The 16,035-nt window shown below is 43.7% G+C and overlaps 1 protein-coding gene across 8 annotated transcripts; it reads right to left on the minus strand.

Annotated features, from left to right (window-relative positions):
- Positions 1-107: 107 nt before the first annotated feature.
- Positions 108-12,611, minus strand: dync1i2b (dynein, cytoplasmic 1, intermediate chain 2b). 8 transcript variants are annotated; one of them, XM_031558318.2, is made up of 17 exons: positions 12,473-12,611; positions 10,793-10,918; positions 10,516-10,633; positions 9,159-9,249; positions 7,569-7,628; positions 6,940-7,055; positions 6,584-6,667; positions 6,082-6,244; positions 5,615-5,714; positions 5,335-5,460; positions 4,930-5,076; positions 4,510-4,623; positions 3,938-4,071; positions 3,564-3,708; positions 3,043-3,183; positions 2,576-2,701; positions 109-1,409 (listed from the first exon to the last, which is right to left on the minus strand). In XM_031558318.2, the coding sequence occupies exons 2-17, from the start codon at positions 10,898-10,900 to the stop codon at positions 1,296-1,298; spliced, it is 1,887 nt and encodes a 628-aa protein (XP_031414178.1). In that variant the 5' UTR covers positions 10,901-10,918; positions 12,473-12,611; the 3' UTR covers positions 109-1,295. The 8 variants fall into 8 exon arrangements, with proteins under 8 accessions (XP_031414181.1, XP_031414178.1, XP_031414175.1 ...); XM_031558315.2 differs by having other exon boundaries at positions 9,159-9,300; XM_031558314.2 differs by having other exon boundaries at positions 6,584-6,670; positions 9,159-9,300.
- Between the last annotated feature and the right edge of the window lie 3,424 nt (positions 12,612-16,035).

Here is a 16,035-nt window from a genome sequence, read left to right on the forward strand (position 1 = left end):
GTGTGTGTGTGTGTGTGTGTGTGTGTGTGTGTGTGTGTGTGTGTGTGTGTGTGTGTGTGTGTGTGTGTGTGTGTGTGTGTGTGTGTGTGTGTGTTTGTAGGTGTGTGTGTGTTTGTAGGTGTATGTCTGGAATGTGTTTGTGTGGAATGCATGCACTTGATGTTTCGAAGTGTGTGTGTGTTCGATCAATTTTCAATTTACCAGACCCATCTGCAAACCTTCATACAGTCTCTCCGATAGGGAAGACTAAGAGTTTCAGGAATAACACTGGAACAGACTAGCACAAGGTCTCGCTTTGGTTTAAAAGTAGGGAAAAAAAAGCACTGCAACGGTTACCAAGTAGTTCCAAGCCAGGAGAGGTCCAGAGAGCCTGCAGCCCACACTACTGGCTGGTAGTGGTCAAGATCCTGGTGCTTGTAATAGGAAAGTCAAGCACTTGCTGGAGAAACATGCCACAAAATAATGAAATGTATGATTATGGATGTTGTCCAAATAAAACAGATTCTAAATGTGTGCTGTGGTTAAAATGATGCTAATTGTTTTCCTGTTTGAAATGTATGCATGCGTGATTGATGAGAAAGTCGAGAGGTATAGAGGTCATGACCTCAGCATATACTCAATCCAACACTAAATCTACATTAACCTCTATTGTTCTGTATGGGTGGATGGATGGGTAACGGACCCTTTATGACTGGACTGCAACTAAATTGGGTATTGAGGATCTACTGAGGTGTGGTTCGACGGAACTCAAGGCTGGTTGGTGCACTGGGCTGGGAGGTGGGTGGGGCTTAAGGCATCAGGGTCCAAAAGGTGGGACCTCACTGCTGGACTGCACTTGTGATAGCTTAGCGTTAGCTATTCCTTAATTTTACTACACGTGGTACAGCGTCAGGAGGAGAACAGCACCTGACCCCTGACCCCCCGACCCTTTGTAGTGTCTAATGTAACTGTTAATGTTTTTAACATTGCTTATACTATACTGCTTAGATTATAAAATAAAATAGTACGAGGAATAAAAATAACAAAACCTCATTCCTAAATAAATACAATTAATGTTGAGCGTTTAAGTTAATGCACTGAAAAACAGCACTACAAAAAAGTTGAAAGATAAAAAGTTTTGCATATCTGAGTGGTAGGTTCTGAGTTAGTGTTGGTAGAGCTAGTTCAAAACAATCCTGAATGTGGAAGTTTGTAATTTTTCATGCCAGGTATCTGTTTAAATAAAAACACGTAGGAAGAGAGTGCAGGCCGGAAACCAAAAGAGCAACGGGATTGATTCCAGGTTGCCTTGGCGATCAGGCAGCCAATCGCTGGGCGGCGAGCTCCTCGGCATCCTCCCGGTTTTCGTTAATCTCAGAGAGCGTGCGCACAAAGCGTGTCCATTCATCCTGACGAGGGACAGAAATTTGCTGCAGAAAGAGAAAAGAAAAGAAAAGTTGATTTTGGTCAACAACTGTTATACTCATCAATTTAGCCTGAACATGTCTACCATACAACAAGCAAAGAGACAAATGGACAAAGTCAGTGTCCACACACCATACCGAACTTTTGTTTTTATCAGAGCTCAGACTAAACCATGAGCCATATAAACATAAGCAGACTGAAAACAGCTCGAGCCAGACACGGTTACCTCTGTTTGGCGCTTGTGGTCAGATATATGTTTTGCTCCGGATTAATGAATGTTCTCCGGAGGTGATCACTGTCCTGATATATGTTCTCTGTTGCTCTCCTCTTTCCTTCTCCCATTAACAACACCCACCCCGAACTCCCCTATCAGTCAAGAGGTCACGGCTAATTTCCCCCCAATGACCCACCCTCTCCAGCGGATGTCAGAAGGGTCAACAGGGCTGTCCAAGAGTCTGCAGGCACCACCGCAGGGTGCACAAACATGCAAACACCGGCACGCACACACACACACACACAGGCACACACAAACGTGCAAACACACACACACACACACACACACACACACACACAGGCACACACAAACGTGCAAACACAGGCGCACACACACACACACACTCACACACTCAGACACACACACACGCATAAACATGCAAACTCAGGCACACACACACACACACACAAACGTGCAAACACAGGCGCACACACACACAAACATGCAAACACAGGCACACACACACACATAAACATGCAAACACAGGCACACACACACACACACACACAGACACACACACACACACACACACACACACAGGAGTCCAGAGAGCACTTGAGGATATTGTCTTAGTCCTGTTATTAACGTCTGGATCTCATGAACCCTGTCAGCTTTAAGCCTACTCGGAGGACCAGCTGAGTTCTGATTTCAAGTTTTCAGGTAAAGCATTAATGCTAACCTAACTGGGGATATAAATTAACTTTAAAAAGTATTCAGTTAATGAGGTCATTCTGTATGGAATTTAGCGAATACAAAACAAAACCATTGAAAGTGTTGAGACAAAAGCCTTAACCAATATAAATATGTGTGAATACAAATATAACTGAATTAAACTAGACAGCCTGATTCTGCCTAACTGGAGCCGGAGGGTGGTCTGTGGGGTGGAGTCCAGCTCACCTCTCCCACATCGTAGATCAGGACCTGGCCATCTGAGTCGCCCACGGCAACCTCCCTCCCCGAGGGGGCCCAGCGCACACGGTTGAGCGCGGGGTTTCCTTCCACCGTCACTGACGCAGTGGGAACCTGCAATGACAGCCAATTTAGAAAGATTTCATGAGCATGGATGTAACTGACTAGTTAGTGTTAGACAGGCTGCATTTCATTTTGTGTGTGTGTGTGTGTGTGTCTGTGTGTGTGTGTCTGTGTGTGTGTGTGTGTGTCTGTGTGGTGTGTGTGTCTGTGTGGTGTGTGTGTGTGTGTGTGTGTGTGTGTGTGTGTGTGTGTGTCTGTGTGGTGTGTGTGTCTGTGTGGTGTGTGTGTGTGTGTGTGTGTGTGTGTGTGTGTGTGTGTGTGTGTGTGTGTGTGTGTGTGTGTGTGTGAGTGTATGTCTGTGTGTCTGTGTGTGTGTGTGTGTGTGTGTTTACCTCTGTCTCATTGTTAAGATTCCACAGGTCCAGGTGTCCCACTCCGTCCACACAGGCAAACAGGGCAGGGTGTGTGGGAGACCACATGACATCATACACGTAGTCCGAGTTATCCTCAAACGAGTACAACGGCTTGTTGTTCTACACACAGAAACAAACATCTCCATTTACACTTGTCCACACACACAGAGACTTCAGTTTGAGACAGGTACAGCATTACAAATACCATCAGAATGACGTACGCAATAACCTCCCCCCCCCCCCAAAAAAGCACATACAATCTCTGACGTAAAATAAACCAATTATGGCAAGTTCTAGATTTGTTTGCTCTGTTAGGTCTTATTTTAATAATTGTATTATATTATCGAAACAATTACTTATAATTTTATTATATTCTATTAATTGCTATTTTTATGATGCACCACCTTATGTCTGTCCTATAAGAATAACTAGCTGGTGAATGCATGGTGGTATAGTTTGACTGGTGAATGCATGGTGGTATAGTTCGACTGCAGGTCTACCTTGGTGCTCCAGAGCTTGACGGTCCAGTCAAAGGACGAGGTGACAAACAGGTGGGAGAAATCCACTGGGCCTGCCGCTGTGTGGCAGTGGAGTCCTGTGATTGGCCCGTGGTGGCCCTCAAACATCTCACCGATGCCCGCTTTGCTGCAATGTTAACACCCACGGCACAAAAACGCACACACACACACACACACATCCACGGCACAAACACACGCACATACAACTTTAGTTACGTCTTCATGCAACCAACATTTGGAACTCAGCAGTAGTTCACAACTAACGCCTGAACACTGAAGTGGCACATCAAAAACACACACACACTCACACGCACGCACACACGTGCACACACACACAGACACGCATACACACACACCTGCCGTGTCGGCATGCTGTGTAGACTGAGCCGTCCTCGCTGCCCACCACAAAGTTGTTGACATCGCCCAGGGGGAAGGACATGGAGGTGACGGCCACTGCCTTGGACTGCTTAAACACCAGCTCCAGACTGTCCTACACACCCCACCGAGGAGACACACACACTCAGCTTACACACACATCTACATGCATTACAACATACATGGAAACATAGACTACCTCCTAAAGAAGACTGGAGTAAAACATAAGTTTTAGTAGTGTGAACATGTGTGTGAGTCTGTGGGTTGGTAGCCATGGCTGACAGAGCATGTAGCTGCAAGTCAGCGAGTGTGTGTGTGTGCACGTTCGGCTGAGACAGCATTTCCAGGCTTCAGGAACACAACATACTGAGTCATTTGAAGTGTAGGTGAGTGTGTGTGTGTGTGTGTGTGTGCACCTGTGGCTGAGACAGCATGTCCAGGCTCCAGGAGCACATCATACTGAGTCATACTGAGTGTACGTGAGTGTGTGTGTCTGTGTGTGTGTGTGTGTGTGTGTGTGTGTGTATGTGTGTATGTGTGTGTGTGTGTGTACCTGTGGCTGAGACAGCATGTCCAGGCTCCAGGAGCACATCTTGCCATCTGTAGAGATGCTGATGAGGTTGTGGGCATTTTGGGTTCCCACCACATTTACACAATACACAGGATGCTAGACAGGGGAGAGAGAGAGGGAGGTAGAGAGAGAGAGAGAGAGAGAGAGAGAGAGAGAGAACAAGAGAAAGAAAGAGGCACATCATTCACATTAGCATCTGTAAGAACTGGCCATGCAATGGTGTACAGTATTATAGCTCTGCTCTGCATTGTGCCTTTGTAATGCGGTGCTACATGCGACTGCGTGATTTCATGTCACTTGTATGTGCATGTTTATTTCCAAAATGTGTGTGTACTGTGTGTAGAACAGCAGGCAGCATGGTCCTTCTGTCTTTGTTATGTGTGTGTGTGTTTGTGTGTGTACCGTGTGTGCTGCTGCTGACAGTGGGGTCCTCTGGACGGGGGTTCTCTTGTTGCTACGGTTATCCCACAGCACAATCTGCCCTGAGTAGGTCCCACCCACCACCAGGTTGGGATGGAAACGGGCAAACGCAGCTGACATGACTGCGGACTGGGGATACAGACAGAGAAAACTTCAATTCCCATAATGCAAATGACAACAAACAACAAATAGTAAAACTTGCTTGAATGTTGAATCATCTTTATCCATGCCTCTGTGAGGTTGTGACTGGAGTTGCACAAATTATAATTTGACTATATATTTCTTTTTAATGTCACGTGAGAGTGTCTGTGTGTGTGTCCGTGTGTGTGTGTGTGTGTGTGTGTGTGTGTGTGTGTGTGTGTGTGTGTGTGTGTGTGAGAGACTCACCTGGCAGTGGAAGACATACTCTGGGGTGGTTTTCTTGTACTTCATGTTCCAGACCAGCGCCACTCCATCAGGCTCATGTGGTGCATCCTCATTGTTGTTGTAGGAGGCCACCAGCAGCTCAGGGTACTACACACACACACACACACACACAGACACAAAGATAGACACACGCACACACACAAACACAGACAGACACATAAACATTTGAACGTGTGTACAAACTAGTCAAAGCAGTATAATCCTATTCCACTGTTGTTCTCTTTCAAGGACACACACATACCTGAGGTGACCAGTCCAGGCAAGTGACCACTCTGTGCTTGGACCAGCGCTCATCTGCAAACTGTCTGTTCAGAGATATTTTGGCTCCGGCCTGCGACTCTCTGCACAACACACATATACAAAAACATATACACTGGATCACATGACTTGTCACAGACACCTGTTAGATATAGGGGCAGAGGTCCAGCACCACACACCCATACAGACATGTCAAATGTACCAGATAACACATTCCTACAGTCACACACATCAAACATGCATGTGTAAGTACACACACACACACACACACCAATTGGTCTTATTAGTCCTCACACACTCTTCAAGAGGAAGATACATCCACCTGCATACAAATATACTAACAGATGTGGTCAATCAACTTTGTTACACACAAACAGAAAGATTTCAGTTAGGCAATGTACGCAAACAGATACACACACACACACACACACACTCGCAAACGTGTCTCACCCTTCTTTATCCTGCAGGTCTCGGCCGCTGTAGTCGAAGAAGACGTCCACCTGCTCGGAGAGAGCGCGCTCCACGATGCGGGAGCTGTGGTCAAAGAAGGCCACAAACTCCTCCGAGTGAAGAATCTGCTGCCTCTCCTCCTCCGTCAGCTCATGAGGTGGGGCTGAGAGAGAGGAAGAGAGAGAGAGAGAGAGAGAGAGAGAGAGAGAGAGAGAGATGAAGAGAGAGAGAGAGAAAGAGATGAAAGGTGAGAGAACAAGACAGGATAGAGGAGTGAAAGAGAGATACAGAAGACACCCAAAATGAGGTTAAGAAGTGAGGACATGGGACAGAGAGGTAAAGAGAGACAGCGTGTGGGGAAGAAAGAATGTGTGGAGAAAGACAGAGAGTGGGGAGAAAGACAGAGGGGCAGAGAGAGAGAGAGAAAGAGAGAGAGAAAGAGAGAGAGAGAGAGCATGACACAGCAAGAGACGTGTATGGAGTGGTGATGCTGAAGGCATACCTTCCTCATCCTCTTTCTGAGAGGGAGCGTCCTCCTGAGTCTCAAGAGCAGGAGGCATCACTGCCAGCTCCTCCTCCTCCTCTTCTTCTGCAAAGAAGGGAGAGAATGAACACACATATACATACATATATATACAGTCCCTTTTCACCTACCACCACTCAAAGAGTAGATAGATACAGACAATGACATTTACGTACATACCTGGTCTTGAAGAGTGTGCATGCCACTGCTGTGTACATGCTAAAAAATTGTGTTGGTATGTAAGACAGCGTTGCACATGTTCGTGTGTGTGTGTGTGTGTGTGTGTGTGTGTGTGTGTGTGTGTGTGTGTGTGTGTGTGTGATCGGTATGTTTACCTTCTTTCTGCTGGGTCTGTGTGGGAGTCTGTGTCTCCTTGCTGTAAGAGACCATCTCTTTTGGGGGGAAGTCCACATGAGTGACCTTCACCATACCCAGCTTCAACGGGCCTCGTCTGAACACACACACACACACACACACACACCAATATCAACTTAATAACACACACACATCGTCATGGGTTAATGCCCCAGAAAACAAACAAACAGGGGGACCACTCTATGTGCACTTGTGCCCACAATCTATCTCTTTCTGTCACACACACTCACACACACAGACACACACACACACACACTGACACACACACAGACACACACACACAGACACAGACACACACACACACACACACAGACACACACAGATGTTTCCAGACGCAAACTAACCATGGGGGAAGGGATGCAATGCGGGTTTCAATGAGGAATGAGACACTGGAGGACTAAAGGAACTAGTGCAGGCATGGATATGGAGAGACAGATGGAAGACGCACAGATTAAAAAGGGAAATTAATATTAAGCCCTGGGGGGAACAGCAGAACATGAGAAAGGGAGATGAGCCAGGGATGAATGGATGGAGGGATAGAGGAGAGGAGGGGGAGAGGAAGAGGAAGAGGAGAGCAGTGTGGCAGTACCCCAGGTGAGAGTCAGAGTGGAGCAGGAGAGTGGACGGATCAGAGTCCCAGTGCAGAGTCCTGTTAGAGGCACAGCAACAGAGAAACACACACACACGCACGCACGCACGCACGCACGCACACACACACACACGCACGCACGCACGCACGCACACACACACACACACACGCACACACACACGCACAAGCATGCAGACATACACACACAGAATCTTGTTAAGAGTCACAGAGAAACAGATTGATACACACACACACACATACACACAGTCCTCTTTAGCTAAAGAGAAATACACACCACACACACACAGTCCTCTTAAAATCAGCACAAGAATGTAGCAGAGAGACAAACACAGACAGGAAGTTTTACCAGTCAAAGCAAGAGAGTGGAAAAGATGAGTCAACACCACCTAAACAGCAAATTGTCTTTCCCACTGGAAACGTTTCTGGGTTACATATTGATTTCAGTCGCCTCATTTTGTATGTATGTCACACTTACATAATGATTTAATTACTATACTTCCTGTATAAGCCCATGTTATCATATGATGTATTGTATGGTTATGGTTAGTAACACCTTATATCATACTAATATAAGAAGTACACTGCATTAGAACCCTTAATTATCCAATAACTACATTGTATCTACTGTATTTACGAGGCTACTGAAAATTAAGTAAGAGCATTTTGTAGGCCCTCTCCAGCTGTGAAGCCCTGGTCACACACACACACATTACAAGTCATTATAAGAGTCATTCAGTTTTATTTTCCCCAGGATTCAAACACACACACACACACACACACACACACACAGAGACACACACACACTGTCTGACTTACCTGAAAACGACACAAAAACATTCCACAGTCATTCTGTACCACATCCAGCAGCAGGTTTTATTCTAATCCAAAAATGAACAAATGAAGGATCTATAGGAGCTCAAATCCAGTTCTAAATGGACCTCAGAACGAACAATCAGGTCCAAGCTGGACTTAACCGGAGCACAAGCACACCTGATACATGTTTTTCATCCCCAAATGGACCTGAATGTTCTCAAAGATTATGAAACAGCCGAGATGGAGCAACTAAGAGCCCTATGCTCTGATGTTTGCACCATGTGCTAACAGTGAAACAGGGCTACATTAGTCATATTATCATCGTAGCTTAATTATTTTATATACACATGCTAAGTGAGGACGTGAGTTGCTAACAAGTAGTCTGTGTTATTATCTAACCTTACCTAACCTATAGAAGCATACTACTTCTGTACACCACTTCCTGTTGATGTGGGACAAGCATATCTACACACCTTGGTTAAGTTTCAAGTCAAGCAACCAGGAGGCAATCTAAATGTTTTAAACAAGAGATGTTCTGAGATATTATACACTGAGATATTCTCAGTATATAAACATAACTCAGGTCCTGTTGTTTTTTATACTGGGATGGCAATTTGGACAGCATTCACCTGTGACCCAGTGCAGCTGATATCAGACTTCACCCGTGTCTGTTTGTCGATATATTAATTGCTGTTTTAGTATGTGTGTGTGTGAGTGTGTGTGTGTGTTTTTGCGCACATGTAGGCGTGCCCCCACCTGGGCCCGGTGGTGCCGTCTCCGGAGTCCTGGCTGCCAGCCTCGCTGGGCGTGCCCACTGACTTGGCACTGGGGGACATGGGAGGGGGGACTAGATAGTGAAACAGACACGTGTCCTCTGTTACAACTCTCAGGGGTTGAACTACTCACACACACAAACACACACACACACAGAGGGATACACACATCCACACAAGCATGCCAAGACACACACAAACAAGAAGTAGAGACACACACACCGGGACACACAAGCACACACACACACACACACACACACACACCAAATGAGGGGAAAAGAGAGGGTGAAAGTGGGGGGAAAAGGAGTGTGTATGAATGAATATTAGCACACAGAGTAGGAGAGTAGGTAAACATTCAGTTATAGGAGAAACAAGAGGAACCAAATCAAAGAAGCATCAAACATTTGGAAAAAAGTAAATTGGGGGAGGAGGAGAGAAAGACAAAACAGAAAATGTGTGTTATAATCCATGCAAAGACAACATGCGCTTCAAAACAAATAAAAAGATGAAGACACCAGTGTTCATTCCACATAAAAGACAACAAAAAACATCTTTCAGAGGAATGAACAAGACACGAGAAAAAAAACGATGCATGCAAAAAGACATTCAAAGCAACTGCAAAACAAAACAAACAAACATCGGCAAAGGCGATGCGCATGCAAACAGGAGGAGTTAGCGAACAGATGCAATCCACATGCAAACATACATCAATGTAGTATTTATTCCTAAAACAATTTCAACCACACAGAATACAAGTGGGTGGCTTCTTCTCTTCTAAATTTCTCGTGCACATCCACATAATTGAATTTATCCATCATTTAAATGGCTCATTACTGCCCTCTGCGGTTACGCACATTACGGGCTTTAAGGTTTTCTTGATTCTTTTTTAGACTCCCATAAATTCTTGAACAAGGGACTCTATGTTCCCCACAACACAGAGTCTAGACGGGTTCTGGATTACACCCTTACAAAACACACTCTACTTCCAATTTCCTCCCAATCTTACTTAACAAAGAAAAAGCAGTGTGCACATCGCAAATGATCTTTGGCTGAAACTTTACCATGTGTCTCAAATTCATGCAACTCAAAGCTTGAAAGCTTAAGAATTTGAACATTCTCTTTTTCTACAGTCAGATAATTACTTCTCAGTAACAAACATCAATATGTGCTAAATAGCAGCTAAACAACTCTGCATCACCTGTCCAGAGCCTCTACAACCATTATTATGATTGGAATTGATCCTTAAAATGTTCCTTGATTGGTGCAGTTTTAAGATTTCCTAATACATTTGGACTAGACGAGGCAGAGCGGCACAACACTACATTTCCCATAATTCTCACCCATGGCACTGTCCGGGGTGATGCCCATGCTCTGGAGCAAAACCTCAGCCTCTCTTCTCTTCCTCTCCAGGTCTGAGTCATCCTGGGGAGGAGACGCCCCCTCCTTTCTGCCATCAGCCTGGGGATTGAGAGAGGATATTAACCCTGCAACTCTCTCACAACAACATACACATACACATACACAAACAAACACATACTTTCTGTGATGTAAATACTTCAGTGATTGTATTGTATTGACACCTGTCTCCCCACTTGAGATCAGCTCCAACTTACTCACCTCCTTCTTCTTACGCTCCTCCTCTTTCCTCTTCTTCTCTTCGCGGATTTGGGCCAGACGTTGTTTCTTCCTCTCCAGCTCCGCCTTCAGCTCACTCTTATCAGACATCTTATTGTTCTGCCAAAGCTAGTAAAAACACACACATACAACAGGGTGTCATCCTATATATTTATGTGGGTTAATAATGATCACAGTAATTTCACTGTAATTTTGTTCTTGTTCTGTAACCTCCGTTATAGTATTAACGTATTAATGGCCTATGCTCAACAGAAATACCAATGCCTTCACATGTGGTGCTGCTGGCTAGAGGGATAACGTCTTTTTTTCCTGGCTCTAAAATTCAGAACTGTGGACGTTTAGCGCCCCCGTGGGGATCGTTCCGTGAGGGTCTGAAAAAGTTGCATTGCTTTTTCATTTCTAGGCAAAGAATGAACATGACAGAACAGTTGAGCTCACGGCAACTGTAGCCATTTACTGTGGGAAGATCACATTCTAGCCATGTGACACAAAAGCACATCATTCAGACAACAATACCATTACTGTTTAACTTCGAAGCAATTCAACTGGTAAAGAGTTATAGACGTATGATAATAATAATAATAATAATAATAATAATACAAATGATAATATTAATACGCACATTTGTTCAATTCTGATTTACCACATTGATGAACAATGCAATGAAAGGGCTTAACTCAAAATCCGCTGAGAAACTAACCCTGCAGGCTCTAAGAAGTTTTCTTCGTGTCTTTACGTACGACATATTCTATACATAGGATTTTGGCTTTTAAGGACCCAAGAAGTATCCCTAACACAAGGCATTCTTCAGCCTAGAATAAAAAAAATCAGTGGATCCATATTAAATATGCACCGACAAAAACTCTTCAGAGGCTGCATCTCTGTAGAAGTTAGTTAAACAAAAAGTATTCAGAGTTAACGATTTTTTTAAAAACATTTGCAGTTGAAAAAATGTTAACGAAAAAAAAGAAAAAGCTAATATTACTAAACCTAACATTAGAGCACAAATGGACACTCAAAACGCTGTCAAATGCTGACTGACGTTGGTTGTTCAAATGTTTCATGGACAAGCTGTGGACTAGAAATGTCAAAAAATAGGCTATTACCAAAAGGCAACTATCTATCATTTAAACATGTTCATATCATCGGCAAACAACGATTGACAGTCGTTCAAATACTCAAAATAAGCTGAGTAATGTTTGCCATCCGGATGTCAAACAATCCGTGGAACTGGGCGTTGTATGGCTATCGTCAAGTGCTTCAGTGGCGTTTTGGGAATGCTAAGCCTGCTTCGCCGACAGATCCTGCGGTTTTGTGTTCAGATATCGGCGATCACAAAAAAGATATGGCTCAACAGCACAATTCACTTATAATAATACGTAATTATACAGTAATAACACACATTAACGAAGTATTAACCGTACAACTAATATAAGCCTACGTGAACTATCACGCAAGCCAGTGGCATCCAAACCCTGCCTAGCTGGCTAGCATTAAAATCGAAGATTTATTCAGTAACACAAGCCTGATACGAGCCTGCTAGCTTGCTAGCGGTTTCATCAGCTGAAAGCATCTCAGTATTAGCTGGCGTTAGGTAATGTATCTGCAGTCATATATATATCATACTATCCATAGCACTTGAATATATACAAATGCACAAACCTGCAATAGCCTCTTGGCGACAGATCTTGAAGATTAAATTCTGAGCGTCCTAAGTCGTTTTTATCGTCTTAAGCGTTGGCTGTGACAGCTGCAAAGATGAGAGATGGAGCTACGAGTGCTGAAGAGGGCCAATGTGATCAGCGCCTTTTTAAATCTCTTTTCTCTCTTAGGTTTCACCACTAGAGGCGCAACGTGTTTGCGCTTGAATTATTTTTTTCCCTCCACAGATTTGACTACTGTATCACATTGTGAAGCCTCCCCATCAATACCATGAAATAAAAAAACATGTCTTTTCAAAACTGTTCTCTATTTCTATCAATTAAGTCAATTCATTTCTCAATCCCATAAAGATGTTCTCAAGTAAAAAGGAATTGCATTATCCTTTTGTCTGTGTCTTTCTTGGTTTAACCCTTTGAAGTGTATAGCCTACTGTCCCTCATTCACCACATTATCAAAATGGATGCTTACCTCGCAGCCTCAGCCCCCTTACACACACACACACACACACACACACACACACACACACACACACACACACACACACACACACACACACACACACACACACACACACACACACACACACACACAAACTGCATCCATGTTTCACTCTCTCTCTTACACACACAAATAGGCGGCTATACAAATTATAGGCAATGGCTAAATTTAACATCAACTTGTTGTTACCCCTCTGGCAATGGTATAGGATCATGGGATATATGTATTTTATCTGTGTGTATATAGTGTAAATGTCCATAGTCCCTAGCTAGTCAATGTGTGCCTGTGTGTGTGTGATATTAAGGATATTTTCAAAAATAGAAAATTATATGAAATATGTATGAAATGTGAAATATAATCAGTGAAATATATGTAAAGAGAGAGAGAGACAGAGAGAGAGAGAGGGAGCGAGTTCCAGCACTCTACTTTCCAAAAATGCATAACACCTTTTTCATCCGAAAATATAATAATGATTGTGAGGGGCTATTGCACGGTTTCCATAGAAACCTGTCTCGTGACTTTAAAATTAGGTTAGCCTGAGCAGGTGTCTGAAAGGGCTAAAATGTTCCTCTTCTGTTTTAGCCCATCCAATGCAGGGAAATAAATCACATACAGAAAGGAAGACAGAGAGAGAGAGAGAGAGAGAGAGAGAGAGAGAGAGACAGAGAGCGAGCGAAAGAGCCAGTATGATTTGCACTCCCTTCCGAATTGCCAAAAATGCCTGAAAAACCACATAAACCCCAAACACTTGAATACTCTACCAGGAAATCCCACAGATTATCCCCCTGAGGGAAAATTATGAAATATTCATCTAGTTTTCATTCAAGCTCACAGTTAATTTTTAATGCAGGTAAAAATAGTGAATGATGTATAAGGAGTCTGTTGCTTCACATGAAGCTCACTTGCCTCAGTTTCTTCCCCCTATAACAATTGATTCTGTGTGTGTGTGTGTGTGTGTGTGTGTGTGTGTGTGTGTGTGTCGGACTGTGTGTGTGTGTCTGACTGTGCGTGTGTGTGTGTTTGTGTGTGTGTGTGTGTGTGTTTGTGAGAGAGAGATTCATGAGCATGAGAGGTTTTTGCTATTGTCGTGTGTGTGTGTGTCTGACTGTGTCTGTGTGTCTGTCTGACTGTGTGTGTGTGTGTGTGTGTGTGTGTGCGTGCGTGCGTGCGTGCGTGCGTGCGTGCGTGCGTGTGTGCGTGTGTTTGTGAGAGAGAGATTCATGAGAGGTTTTTGCCATTGTCATTCTCCTTCCCTCTCTCTCTCTTGTCTGTCACTGCACCTCTGTATCTCTCTCCCTCTTTCCAAAAGTCCCCACATTTTGAATGACATTCCCATAACATTGTTTTTCTCTGTGCAGTAACATTGCTTGGTATCTTTTACCCCTTGGTTAACGAATTACCCAGAATAACCCATTGTGCAGATTGTCCTAAATGGTCATGTGGTCACAATGTCACATTCCAAAATGGAATGAACAAAAATCTCATGACAGAGACATGAGATAAATGCGAAGATTTGTTGTTGTTAAAATGGCATTTCTTAATATTAAGAGATGACATAATCTTAGACCAGAAGGATTGCCACAGCATGGGACGTCATAGAGTTTTTTTAATTTGGCAAATTTGTCAGCAAAAATGGCCTTTTTTTTTAATGGACTTTCATGCTTTAGTGCATCACATATGCACTTTAGCGAGTCAAATATGCATGATCAAATATAAATTAACTTCAGTTCACACTCTTTTACTCTCTGGGACACATATTCACAGGATTGATGTGACAGATAGAGGAGTGAAACTGAATGGAAACAAACAAATTTTAGCTGCCTTGGAAAAAAAAAATCTTGATACCCACAAGCTGCCCTGTGCAAAATGTATGATAGTGTGAGCTGTTTGTTGTATGAACATCTTGTAGGCTGTGTGGGAGGGTCTAGTACTTTTCCAATCAGATAGACAGGAATGTCGCTCTGGAATTTCTGCTGTTCAGCGAAATCCATTCAAAGGCTGGTATGACCTTTCAACAGCATTAACCAGAAAGCAGAGGCCAGAAATTAAACAGTTAAATACAACAGTTATAATAATGCTGTTTCAAAAAGAGAATGTATTGAGCCAATGTTTGACAGACAGAATGTGTGTGTAAAACAGAAAGACAATGACAAAGAAGGAGAGATGTTGGGATGGGGGGGGGGGGCAGACAGACAGACAGACAGACAGACAGACAGACAGAAAGAGATTAATGGATTGAGATGAAGAGACACCACAACTTTCTGGATTTTCGGCAGTCATGTAGCTACACATTTCTCAACCCATCAACCAAGCTTACAACTGTTCATGCCTTTGTCAGTGGTCCCCTGTGGTACCTATATTCTTCCTCATCCCTCTGCAAAATAAATATTCTGGCAGTGGTTGAATTGCCTGAATAGTACTTTGACGTGCTGTGGAAGCTTGCATGGCAGAGACAATGGCCACGGCAGAGGACCCGGCTGCGCTGAATAGACAAGCTTATACTGAGGGAGAAACAGCCTGGCTGCTTCTTTTCATGGGAGAGCCATGGCAGTCATGTCAATGAGCCACAAATGGCCAGCTGTGGGAGCAGCAAAACAAGGGGCGGGGATAATATGGAAGTGCATCCTAGTGTAAGAAAATTGCTATGGTCTTGAATCATCCATATCCTCACTCGCGCACACACACACACACACAGACACACACAGCTTTTGTTAACTTTTTTTTGTAGAGGTCTGACAGAGGATTGGCAAAAATGTCAAATAATTATACATACACACGTGATTGAAAGATTGCTCAATGTCTAAGGCCAGCCCTAGTCAGGGGTTAATTGCGTCACTGATAATCAGTGTGGGAATTGTGGAAAGGCTAAATCGACAGGCAAGCGTCAAATAAACATGTCAACAGTTAGGCATCTTAAATTATAGCCTAAAGTGCAAACATAATAGTCCAACAACAAGTATCCAAAATATCTGACCGATTTACCGTTTGTTCTAGGCTTCAAGTCAATGACCTATGTAGGCTATTAAATACACAGAGGTGAAAAAAGGATGTCGTTTTGTTATCAT

Source organism: Clupea harengus, chromosome 21, assembly GCF_900700415.2.
Source record: "Clupea harengus chromosome 21, Ch_v2.0.2, whole genome shotgun sequence".
Taxonomy (NCBI): domain Eukaryota; kingdom Metazoa; phylum Chordata; class Actinopteri; order Clupeiformes; family Clupeidae; genus Clupea; species Clupea harengus.